The sequence below is a fragment of the Mus caroli genome, unplaced genomic scaffold (assembly GCF_978045245.1).
Source record: "Mus caroli unplaced genomic scaffold, Mus_caroli_1 scaffold_5, whole genome shotgun sequence".
NCBI lineage: Eukaryota > Metazoa > Chordata > Mammalia > Rodentia > Muridae > Mus > Mus caroli.
This window is the reverse complement of record NW_028227260.1, coordinates 56,537,525-56,551,076: the sequence shown is the minus strand read 5'-3', so window position 1 is coordinate 56,551,076 and position 13,552 is coordinate 56,537,525. Positions and strand designations below refer to the sequence as shown.

At 37.2% G+C, this 13,552-nt stretch overlaps 1 protein-coding gene across 1 annotated transcript in view; it reads left to right on the top strand.

Annotated features, from left to right (window-relative positions):
- Apool (apolipoprotein O like) overlaps nucleotides 1–13,552 on the top strand; it is a 62,837-nt gene that overhangs the window by 31,536 nt on the left and 17,749 nt on the right. Inside the window, exons 3-6 of the mRNA XM_021153441.3 lie at nucleotides 4,006–4,125; nucleotides 7,550–7,604; nucleotides 10,152–10,250; nucleotides 13,019–13,110. Of these exons, the coding sequence (XP_021009100.1) occupies nucleotides 4,006–4,125; nucleotides 7,550–7,604; nucleotides 10,152–10,250; nucleotides 13,019–13,110 (366 nt within the window). The remainder of the gene's footprint in view (nucleotides 1–4,005; nucleotides 4,126–7,549; nucleotides 7,605–10,151; nucleotides 10,251–13,018; nucleotides 13,111–13,552) is intronic.

Here is a 13,552-nt window from a genome sequence, read left to right as displayed (position 1 = left end):
CACTATCACCAATACCTTTATAATGGGCAAACGTTTAAATTAATAATTTTACTTACTTTACCACACCTAGGTTTCTTTTGTGTGAGTGGGCTTTCTATAATATACCTGATATCTATATTTATACCTGTATATAATCTAGATCTAGATCACCTTTCATATAAATTATATCTTTCTGGCTCTTCTAATTACACATAGATGCTAGTATGATTTATTTAAGCTAAAGAGTTAGTTTGAAAGGAGAAAGAGAAGTTCCTTAATCTTAGTATGGGTCGAAAAGAAGTAATTATAAAAAAAGAATGATGTTTTAAGGCATATATACATTGTGCAAAGCCAAAATCTAGCTAGTTAAGGTATGCATTATATTGCATAAGGATCTTTTAGTGAATTATCTCATATTTTATCCAAACCATTAGTCATATCGTTTCTTTTCTGTTATTCTGGAAACTTGAGTCTCCTCAATTATATCCTCATCAAACTCTATCAAAAAGTGCTACATGCAGCCTGAGTATGAAACCATTTTTTCCTTAAAGTAAATAAGTTCTAAGTTCTTACCTGGTTATTTTCTTGTGTTTTTGTTTTTATTTTTGTTTTTTGTTGTTGTTGTTTTGAGACAGGGTTTCTCTGTATAGCCCTGGCTGTCCTGGAACTGACTCTGTAGACCAGGCTGAACTGGAACTCAGAAATCTGCCTGTTTCTGCTTCCCAAGTGCTGGGATTAAAGGCATGCGCCACTACAGCCCGGCTCGGTTATTTTCATAATTTTAATATTTCTATTTATTTCTATTAAATATTGGTTAGAGTGTGTTTGGTTTTTGAAAGGTATAAGTAACAGTAATATAAAATCATTATGGAAAACCATGTGCCTGCCACTCAGTTTAGAGGAAAGTCTTCTCTATTTTTAATTTTTTGGTTTTTTGAGACAGGGTTTCTCTGTGTAGACCAGGCTGGCCTCGAATTCAGAAATCCACCTGCCTCTGCCTTAATCCCAAGTGCTGAGATTAAAGGCATGCACCACCACTGCCGGACTCCCTTTTGATTCTTATTCTTGAATTTTATTTAATGGAAATATGGATGTTTTGCCTGTATGTATGTATGTGCACCAGATGTGAGCCTTTTGCCCACAGAGGCCAGAGAAGTGTTGGATCCTCCCTGGAACTAGAATTACAGGCAGTTGTGAGCTACCATGTAGCTGCTGGGAATTGAACTTGGGTGCCCTGGAAGAGCTCTTAACTGCTGAGCCATTTCTCCAGTTCCATAATTTACTTAAAAAACAAAAGAATCAGCTTCCAAACGCTGACACCATTGTATACACTAGCAAGATTTTGCTGAAAGGACCCAGATATAGCTGTCTCTTGTGAGGCTATGCCGGGGCCTAGCAAACACAGAAGTGGATGCTCACAGTCAGCTAGTGGATGGATCACAGTGCCCCCAATGGACGAGCTAGAGAAAGCACCCAAGGAGCTAAAGGGAACTGCAACCCCATAGGTGGAACAACAATATGAACTAACCAGTACCCCCGGAGCTTGTGTCTCTAGCTGCATATGTAGCAGAAGATGGCCTAGTCGGCCATCACTGGAAAGAGAGGCATTGGACTTGCAAACTTTATATGCCCCAGTACAGGGGAACGCCAGGGCCAAAAAGGGGGGGTGGGTATGGGGGACTTTTGGTATAGCATTGGAAATGTAAATGAGGAAAATACCTAATAAAAAACAAAACAAAACAAAACAAAACAAAACAAATCAACAGGCTAGTCAACTAACCTGGATCCCTGAGAGCTCCCAGGCTGATCCTAGGCTCCTGGCACATTCGTAGCAGAGAGCTGCTACTTCTGGCCTGTGGGAGAGGATGTGCCTAATCCTGCAGAGACTTGATGACCCAGGGTAGGGGAATACTAGGGGTGGGGTGGGTAGTGCTGTCTTCTCAGAGGTGAAGGGGAGGGTGGAGGAAATCTGCAAGGGGGGATCAGGATGGGGCCAACATTTAGGATGAAATTAATCAACTAATTAAAAAACAAAACAAGAAGGTCGAGTGACAGGCCCAAAGTGGAATCCAGCTCAAGGGGAGGTCCCAAGGCCTGACACTACTACTGAGGCTATGGTGCGCTCACAAAAAGGGACCTATCATTATTGCCCTCCAAAAGAGCTAACAAGCAGCTGAAAGAGTCAGATACAGATATTTGCACCCAACCAATGGATAGAAGAAGCTGACCCCCGGTTGTTGAATTAGGGAAGGCTGAAAGAACCTAAGGAGAAAGGCAATCCTATAGGAGGACCAGAAGTCTCAATTAATCTCGTCCCCGAGATCTCTCAAACACTGGACCACCAACCAGGCAGCATACACCAGCTGATATGAGGCCTCCAACACACATACAGTAGAGGACTTCCAGGTCTGTGTTCATTCAGAGATGATGCACCTAACCCTCAAGAGACTGGAGGCCCCAGGGAGTTTAGAGGTCAGGTGGGGTGGGGGGTGGGGGCATCCATGTGATGACAGAGGCATGGGGAGGAGGAATGGGATGTGGAACAGTCAGGGAGTGGTTTGGGGGGATTAAAATATGGATTGTAAAAAAAATTATAATAAAATAAATAAAAACAAAAAAAAACCCATTTTGATACCTTATCTGTCTGTGTTGGTTAAGCAACTTTGGTGTTTGTACACATTTGAATTGCATATTTATGGGGCATACCTGTATGTAATTTTGTATATCTTAGCCTTTTGGCTTAGTAGTAGTTTTTTGAAATTCCTCCTGAATTTTGTGTGTGACTATAATTTTTTTTTATTTTTTATTTTATTGAAGCAAGGTCTCACTATGTAGTTCCAGCTAGCTTGGAACTCACTGTGTAGATTACATTGGCTTCAGACTAGTGGAGGTCTGCCTGCCTCTGCATCCTGAGTGGTGGGCTTAAAGGTATATAATATACTATCATTTCCAGCAATGTGATTATAATTTTTTGTATTTAGCACTGATTTATAATATTTTGTTGCATGAATATAACCCAGTTTAATTGTCTCCTCTTCCCTTGATTAGTATTTGAATTGTTTACAGATTTTTACAGTTAAATTTTTCATAGGAAAGGGCTGGTGAGATGGCTTAGCAGCTAAATGTCTATACTGGCTAGTTTTTGTGTCAACTTGATACAAGCTAGAGTTATTTGAAATGGGGACCTCAATTGAAAAAACAATGTCTTCATAAGCTCAGGCTGTAAGGCATTTTCTTAATTAGCGATTTATGGGGGCTGGACTAGCCCATTGTGGGTGGTGCCATCCCTCTTGGGCTGGTGGTCCTAGGTTCTGCAAGAAAGCAGACTGAGTAAAGCATGAAGTGCAAGTCAGTAAGCAGCACCTTTCCATGGCCTATGTATCAGCTCCTGCCTCCAGGTTCCTGCCCTGGTTGATTTCCTGTTCTGACTTCCTTTAGTGATAGACTACAGTCTGGAAGCTTAAGCCAAATAAATCCTTTCCTCACTTGCTTTTGGTTATGGTGTTTCATCATAGCAATAGAAATGCTAAGATAAGGTCCTTACCACCAACTCATTGACAAGCCACTGGAAGCCATATGGTGAATAGAGAAAACCAACCTCTACAAGTTGTCCTCTGACCTCCACATGCATACCACGACATATATGTGCATAATTGTGCGTGTACACACACAATTAAGTAAATAAGATTTAATTAAAAATTTCTAGGATTAAAACTAATGTGTATAGATCCACATCCGCAATCAGGAAGAAGAGATCATGAGTTCGAGGCCATTTTAGTATCTTGAGCTATGTGAAGCCATGTCATATAAACAAAATGCAAAACAACCCGCTGGGTCATACTATATGTGATGTCACTTGATTCTATCCTCCTAAAAGTTTCTATGTTCAGTTTATCATATATCCTTAGTTTAGATTCTATAAACAGTTATAACTGTTTTTAGAAGGAAAGTCAACGATGATTCCTATTTTGACACTGGTGGAAGAGACAGCCCAGTTTTTTACACGAACTTTTCTTCTATCCCCAGCTCCCCATATATACTGCACCACCCCTCCATTCTAAATATGTTGAAGAACAGCCTGGTAATTTACAAAGGGGCTTTGCATCCATCCGTACTACAACCGTGTATTATATTGGCTGGTGCAAGGTAAGTCTATTTTGATAGTAGTTAAATATCAGTTTTTTTATTAATTGTTTCAGGTATTCATAGATGTGAATTAAAAAAAAAACCTTTTATTATTCTCTTATACATTTCATTCCAACTGCAATTTCCCTTCCTTCTGCTTCTCCTAGTCCCCCCTCTTCCTGCATGCCCTCTCCCCCAGATCAGCTTCTCTGTTTCCTCCCCAAACAAACAAACAAACAAACATCAGGCCTCACAGGGATAGCCACTGAGCATGCCCTAAAAGGATACAACTGGGCACAAACCCTCATATTCAGGCCAGACTAGGCAATAAAGTAGGAGGAAAAGGGTCCTAAGAACAGGCCAAAGAATCAGAGATAAACCTAGCTCTCAATGTTAGGAGTCCCATAAGAACACCAAGCTACACAACCATAACAAAAATGCAGAGAACCTATATCAGACCCATATGGGCTCCCTGATTGTCAGTTCAGTCTCTGGGCTTCTATGAGCCTGGTTAGTTGATTCTATGGGCCCTGTTCTTATGCTATTCTTCACCCCTCTGCCTCCTACAGTGCCTGGTCTCTGCATCTGCTCCCCTGGTTGCTGGATGATGCCCCTATGATGACATTTGGGCTAGGCCTTGATTCATAGATGCATTTTTTTTGAAAAGAGAAGAAACTACCTCAAAATATAGTGGCTTAAATATTCCCATTATTTTGAAGCTAGGAATGTGATGAGAATTCAAATAGATGATTCTTCTATTCATGTGATATTGTCTGAGGCTACTCTGTGGCATTCATCAGGCAAATGAGCTGTTCTCCAGAGGTCAAAACAGCTTAATTTGTAACTTGTCAAAGGTGGCTGGATGACTAGACTGAGCTGAAATTGTTGACTGAGGTGGAAGCTGATAGATAGCACACTGATGTTTTATTAGCAGCACCACATAAATTTAGTTGTGTGTAGTCAAAATCTCCACTGTGAGGATCTTAGTAATAATGCTACCAATGTTTTTCTAATACTGAAGTAATAATCAGTTTTCACTCCACCAACAAATGTAGCCTGAAATAAACCTTTGGGTAATTTTTAACATTTTGTTATTTTTCGATGATTTCATATTTACACCACTACATGACTATTGTATTGACATTATTTCCACCCCAACCTCTCCCATCCTCCACCTCCTCCTGTGTTCCCATCGTTGCCTCTCAATTTCATGACCCCTTATTTATTATTGATAAACACACACACACACACACACACATACACACCACTGAGTCCATTTAGTGTTGTTCATATGTATATGTGTTCAGGGTTGACTACTTGGTATTGACTAACCTAGCAGGGGGGTTGTTTCTAGAGATCACTGATTCCCTTTCTCTTATAAACCATTGATTAACTGCCTATGGCTCTTTATCTAGGATTGGGCTTTGTGAGATTTTTTTCATCCTAGTTGGAATGCCACCTGGTGGTATCATTGTGAAGGTCTTGTTTAGGTGACCATGTTGTTAAGATTTGGAGATGTAGATTCTCTGTCATATATAATTCTAATCTATTCATTTAAAAAAAGAAATTGGTGAGGCTGATGAGATGGCTCAGTGAAATGCTTGAAATTCGAGCCTGGTGTCCCAAGTTTTATCCGTAGAACCCATGCCCCAATAAATTTATTAAAAGATAGCATCCTTAGGTGAAATATCTAATCAGTGAACTCTGATCCAGCCATGTTATATTTCAGACATGTGATGTGTAGTTATTTTTGAAAGTTTGTGTTTGTCATACACTTCCAGGGTACAGGTTGTGCTAGTCACCCTTAATGTGATCTCTGTGGGAAATATCTTAATTATGGTCTGAGTCATGCCCCTCCGGCTACATGACAAGAGCTAGATGATTCAGACTTAGGTCTCTTGAGACCTCATTTTCTATAGTGTACTCAGATGTGTCTTCAGTGAGGTAATTGTTCCTGAGAGATCTTTAAATTGCTATTGTAACTATCACCCAATTTAAGACTGAAAGAACATTTTATTCTGTTAATATGCTGAAAGCAAATAGGTTGATGAAGGGCACTTTCAAATGCATTTCATCTTCAATGTAAACAACTTTTCTTCTCTAATTTTCTCCTAAATACGCAAGCAATCTATTTCTCAAAAAAAAAAAATCCGGATTTAAATGACTTCTTTGTGAAAAGTAGTTTCATGGAGTGCGAATTCAATACAAGCTGTTAGCCTACGCTTTGCTTTCCTGGTTGAAATTGATGTTGCAGTGCCCCCAAGTGGTAAAAACAAATTTTTAAATACAGCTAAGGAAAATTTGCCCAATGACCAGTTAGTTTTCTTCCTTAATGATTAAATGATTCAAACTTAGTTGCAGGTGATGTTTTCTAAGACAAATTCCCCCCAAGAGAAATGTCCTAGTGGCACTTTGTTTTATGCCAGTGTGTAGAGCTTTAAGCCATGGTAAACATCTGCTCACGCTTAAACTGAGACATATCAATAATTTACTTTCATTCCCATCTAATATAGTTGTTTCTGTTTTTCTGCATTGAAAGTATCTGTTACTTTGTTTTCATCCCATGGTTTCAAACATAAGGAGGTCATATGTTTAGATTGTGTTTTCTAGCTTGTACAATAGAATTCAGCATGGGATAATCAGCAAGATTCTGAGAAAAATCACTCACATTTCCTCTAATAAAAGTGAGATATGCATATGTGAGTATACTCCATGATAGTTATTAAAGTGAAGTTTTTAATTTTCAAAAAAAAAGTGAGCTAAGATCCACCACTCAATTTGTATAATAGTATCTTGGCACCCAAGTATGTTAGAAATAGGTAAACGAAAAAAGAATCCATTGCTTTAGAGCTGTAATCCCTTCAGTGGGTTAATATAATCTTGATTTATGGAAAATGTATGTTACTATTTAAAAAGAAATGGCTCATTTATTTTTTTCTCATTCTAATTGCACACTGAGATAAAGAGAAGAGATAAAACGCTTTTCATTAGGCTTTCCTGGTTTTGTTTTTTCTCTACAAATCATTACACCGTTGCTATTGCATTCTTATTAGTCAGATGGTTTTGTGTGTGTGCTGAGATATACCTCCCGTCATGATTTATTGACGATCCATTTCCTTTTTTTCTAGGTTATTATAAAGTAAGATGATAAATCTTTATAAAATTTTCAGTATCTTTTCTGTAAAATCACTGATTATTTTAAAGGTATTACATTACCCACTTCTATGAGGAAAATAATACAGAATAATTGCTATGTTAAGTGAAATGGAAAACAAGAGATGAAGGAACAATACAGTAAGCAAGTATACTCCTAGCAAATAAACAGAAAAATCTGGATTTTGATTTTAATGTAATACTAAATCAACAGCTAAATGTAATCTCAGAGCTGTACTGATTAACCCCTCAAAAATTCACATCTTTTTTGTATACCCCCTTTTTTGCATAGAGCATTTATCTCTTTATGAAGCATGGGATTATGGATACAGTACAGATGGGAAAAGGTAGGTGAGTAATCTGTCTATAATTAGAAATATATTATGTTTTTAAGTTGTCTTGTTTAAAATTTAAGAATATAAACATAGTATATTACCAATTATTATGGTTATACTGATGTAGAAGATAAATTCTGTACTTTACTTTTAATAATAACAAAACAATAGTATGTACTGTTTCTTTCACAATTTATTATATGCTAAGGCTTTGTCACATTGCTGAGTGTTGCTATTATAAATACAGATTTCTCTCTTATAGATTAGGAAACTAAAGTTTAGAAAGTTTAACTAGGTTCCCAAGGTTACTAAGAGACAATGCCCAGATTCAAACTCAAACCATTTTTAACTGAAAGTTCACATTGTATATTTTAAAAGTGTAAGGTGAAGATTTATCCCCTCTTTTGCTAATTGGTTTAAACAAGTGTTATTATCTGCTAAAATACATTATGCTTTTCTATCAATTGCTGGGAAATGACATAGAATCACACATCCTGAACTGTCTCAGCTAATGTTGGAAAGTAATTGCACTTTAGTTTCTTGAGGATATTTGGCAGCAGGCATAGCTTCCTGATATTTCTTGCCTATAGCAGTTGGCAAAATAAACATGTATGGAAAACAAAGAAAAATAAGCTAAAATTTTAGGTATCTTCGTAAGCTTAATGCAGTTTATTTGAAATATCATTATTTAATATACATTAAGATTTAACATATTTACTAATTTTTTTTTCGGGGAGTTGGGTATGTTCTATTTTTTCATATTTTTTTACTGGGTATTTATTTCATTTACATTTCCAATACTATCCCAAAAGTCCCCTACACGCTCCCCCACCCACTCCCCTACCCACCCACTCCCACTTCTTGGCCCTGGTGTTCCCCTGTACTGAGGCATATAAAGTTTGCATGACCAATGGGCCTCTCTTTCCACTGATGGCCAACTAGGCCATCTTCTAATTCATATGCAGCTAGAGACATGAGCTCCGGGGGACAGGGGGTATTGGTTAGTTCATATTGTTGTTCCACATATAGGGTTGCAGATCCCTTCAGCTCCTTGGGTACTCTCTCTAGCTCCTCCATTGGGGACCCTGTGATCCATCCAATAGCTGACTGTGAGCATCCACTTCTGTGTTTGCTAGGCCTCAGCATAGTCTCACAAGAGACAGCTATATCAGGGTCCTTTTAGCAAAATCTTGCTAGTGTATGCAATGGTGTCAGCGTTTGGAAGCTGATTATGGGATGGGTCCCCAGATATGGCAGTTTCTAGATGGTCCATCTTTTTGTCTCAGCTCCAAACTTTGTCTCTGTAACTCCTTCCATGGGTGACTTGCTCCCAATTCTACGAAGGGGCAAAGTGTCCACACTTTGGTCTTCCTTCTTCTTGAGCTCATGCGTTTAGCAAATTGTATCTTATATCTTGGGTATTCTAAATTTCTGGGCTAATATCCACTTATCAGTGAGTACATATTGTGTGAGTCCTTTTGTGATTGGGTTACCTCACTCAGGATGATGCCCTCCAGGTCCATCCATTTGCCTAGGAATTTCATAAATTCATTCTTTTTAGTAGCTGAGTAGTACTCCATTGTGTAAATGTACCACATTTATCCATTCCTCTCTTGAGGGGCATCTGGGTTCTTTCCAGCTTCTGGCTATTATAAATAAGGCTGCTATGAACATAGTGGAGCATGTGTCCTTCTTACCAGTTTGAACATCTTCTGGATATATGCCCAGGAGAGGTATTGTGGGATCCTCCGGTAGTACTATGTCCAATTTTCTGAGGAACCACCAGACTGATTTCCAGAGTGGTTGTACAAGCTTGCAATCCCAATATTTTTGTAGCTTAGTTGAACCTGGAACTCTGATTTCTGTCTTTATCTCCCTGTCTTATTATCCCAAGTTCTGGGTTAGCATATGCAACAATATACCCAGCTATCCCTCATCAATTTTGAGAACCATAATTATGTATGTGATTTTCATCAATAACTGTGATAGAAAAGTATATTTTTAGAGCTGGAAACAATTTAAATGTATAAAACACTGAAGCATCTGTACTTTTGATTATGCTTTATATGTTTTTGACTATTTTCACCTCTTATTTTGATCTTTGGTTTTTACCAATGCCTAACGTGAGGTTTAGGGAAGACAGTGACAAGAAATGTCGAATTTCAAAATTCCTTTATAAACAGGTAACAGCAGAAGCCTGCTCATTGTAGGCATGTAAAACATACACAAGTAGGACTTTATTTTATGGTAATCATATTTAAGCTGTGCTTTCTAGCACCATAGCTCTTTTAACAATAATAATAACTAACAATAATAGTTTATATCATAAAGAATGTAAATATTAAATGATCGATGGAAGGTAAATTTGATTTTGTAGTTAGTATTATAACAAAAGTTTTAAGTTGCTGTCTATATCAATTTTTTGTATAATTTATTTGACAAGTATTTACCACTATTATCATATTGTTTACTATTAATATTCTAATCACTAGCTTGTATTACACTGTATAGAATGTCCAATTGGAGTCATTCTTATTCATTCTTAACTGGTCTCTTCAGATGCATATGTCTATCTGAAGAATCCTCCCCAAGATTTTCTCCCCAAAATGGGAGTGATTACAGCTTCGGGGCTGGCAGGTTTGGTTTCAGCAAGAAAAGGTATGCTTTTAAGATATATTCTGTCTTTCAATGCTATTAAACTATATTCTAAATTTTACCTTCATGACATTTAGTGAATACTATCATCAGATTAAATTAGTGTAAAAGTGTTTTGATTCTTGACTATACCATATTTATATTTAAAGATTATGCTTGACTACACTAATTGTAGTAAAGAATGGAGAACAACTGAAATTCTTTTATTCTGTTGGTAAAAATGTGAAATGATATAAGAATTCTGAAAAAGAGTGACGAATTCTCATAAAGTTAACTATACACGTATCAAGCAACTTAGGAATGACATTCCAAAGTATGTACTTATCCTAGATGTGCTGACTAGTCTTGTGTTACTTGACAAAAGCTAGAGTTATCTGAAAGGACAGAACTGCAGTTGAGAAAATGCCTCCATTTAAGATCCAACTGTAAGGCATTTTCTTAACTAGTGATTGATAGATTTAGGCACAGCACATTATAGATGGTGCCATGTCCTGTGCTGGTGGCCCAGGGTTCTGTAAGAAAGCAGGCCAAACAAGCCATGGAGAACAAGAATAAGCAGCACTCCCCAATGGCATCACCTCCTGCTTCCAGGTCCCTGCCCTGTTTGAGTTCCTGCCCCAACTTCCTTCAGTGATGAATAGTGATTTGGAAGCGTAAGCCAAATAAACCTTTTCCTCTCCAACTTGCTCTTTTGGTCCTGGTGTTTTGTTGCAGCAATAGAAACCCTAAGCATCTAGAGAAATGAAACACCCATACACAAATGTTTATAGCAATTGTAAATAATCATAAAAGGCTGGGAACAGGCTAAGTATTTCTCCAAGCGTGTAAATGAATAAAGGGACCAGTGGCACAGCTCCACAAAGGAACACTATTCAGTGTCATGTCATAATATTTTGAGGTATTGGTACATGTAACATTGGTTGTGAAATTCATACTACCAAAAGAATCTTGAGAATTGTATGTTAGTATAAAGGTATACACTAACCACTCAAAACTGTTTTCCTTAATGGTGCTGCTCTAACACTGTAAGCCATGCTAAGGATTTGAAGAAGACCTGCTATATCGCAGATAAAATCTGGTTAACTTTTGGTTTTCACCTGACCAAAGTAGTTGAAATCAACATTCATCAGATAGGAATGGAGTTTTCAGAATGACTTTTTACATATAGTTAAAGAAAGGGTGAACTTTTTTTTCTAGTAGTTCATCAACGAAAAATGCCATATGTTACCATAATTCAGGGAATTTTTGGAGTTAAGATATTCTAATCCTGACATTAGGATTGTTAAATCAAGAACTAAATAAAGAGCCAGGCAATAGTGGTGCACACTGCACACCTTTAAGCACAGTTAAGCACAGCACTCAGGAGACAAAGACAGGTGGATCTCTGTAAATTTGAGGCCAGCCTGGTCAACAGAGTGAGTTCCAGGATAGCCAGGACTACACAGAGAAAAGAGCCTCAAAACCTAAAAAACAAACAAATAAACAAAAAGAACTAAACAAAAATAGTGAGGAGGAAGGAACAAAGCTGGGATTCACTTTTGGACACTCTTTAATTAGCCCAGACGCTCTCCATACCACATAAAGCAGCCTTCTTACCTACGTTCTCCAAGTTCAGTCTATTGTAGACCCGACTTTAACAGGCTCCTTTACAAATAATTAAACCAGACAGAAAAAACTACAAAGTTTGTAACATGTCACAAACTGTAGTCACCAGCAAGCATTATTGGGTATTTTTTTCACCTTAATATATTGCTATTTCCTTTTTAAACTAGGGATCAACAAGCTGTTTGAAAGAGTTAACAGTTCTTACTCCTGTTGGAAGGAAAATATATCTGATTTCTTAGTCTCATTCAGAGTCCAGCATACTCAGACAGATATTTAAGATACATATCATTTTGAATCCCTGTTCTTGTGGGTCTAAGCATTAGGTGACAGTGCTGTGTTTGTTCCTCACTGCTATACAGCATTGTTCTGGCTCTGTGGAAGTGTTTAGGGGGAGTGAATGTGAGGATAAAGCTATGATGACAGGGCTTGATACAGAGCTCTTTATATCCAGGTTAATCAGAGTAATTTCAAGTTGGCAGGCTCCTAGTGTGAACCTAGGAAGTTCCTAGTAAGATTCTCATTGGATTTTTTTAAAAGAGATTTTGCTGTCAAAAAATGATATGAAAACGAGTCTTAGATGCTTAGTCAAGGCACTTTTGAAAATGAATTAATTATGTCAAGCTAATTGCAATTAGTATTACTTCACTATTCTGAATCAGTGACATGAAGGAGTTATGTACCTTCTGAGGTCCTTAGCTGATTGGTTAGTTGGGTCCTTCACCTTTCTAAGTGTTAATCAGAAAGGGCATATAGAAGAGAGTCCATTTCACTTTAACCTGCTTTGACGAACACAGTAGCTGATTAATTCTCTGCTATCATGCTTTGTTAGATATTTGAAAAAATGTAATTATAATTTTAAGTTTCTTAGGACATGAAAAATAATCAATCTTTTAAAAAAGAAGATAATTACTAATCCCTTTGTGTAGATAATTATTAGTATTAGATTTAGAACATTTTTCTTAAATTGGACATGATGGCTAAGGGACATTAATTGAATTGAGAGCCTTAAGGGCATTTTAGGAACCATCTTGATTGATACTGCTAACTAAAGAGCAATTTAACAGAGGGTGATAACTTAAAGAGGAGTGAAGAAAAAACTACAGAATAAAAACATCAAATCTCGGGTGGCATGTATTTGAAATGAATAATTTCTTTGAATTTCATAGGTTCCAGGTTTAAGAAGATTGCTTACCCACTAGGACTGGCCACATTAGGAGCCACTGTTTGCTACCCAGCTCAGTCAGTAATAATTGCAAAGGTAAGTTCTGTTTACATGAGAATAGTATTTCAGTGTTTGTTTTGTGACAACATTTAAATGTCATACAACACCTTAAACATTTGATTTTCAGAGGCATGGAGTTGGAATCAACTCTTGGGTTAGCAGAATTAGCAATTTGACATGGAAAATACCATTCTTAATTTCATGATCATTACAAATAGGATGAATTTGTTTAGCTGTAGTTTAGCAATATAAAAGCAGGTTGATGGATCAAGTTTAGTGACAGAACTAGAATTTATGGGGAGAAATACTGCTTCATAGATGAACTCTCTAAAATTAAAAAAGTTTTTGTTTTTGAATAGCAGAAAATTATACCTGCTGGCAGCTGCTCAGTTCAGAAGATTAACACAGTACAACAAACATCCAAATAATAGATTGCAGAGACTTTTTTTAACATCTTGTTTTGTTTCTGTATTATTAT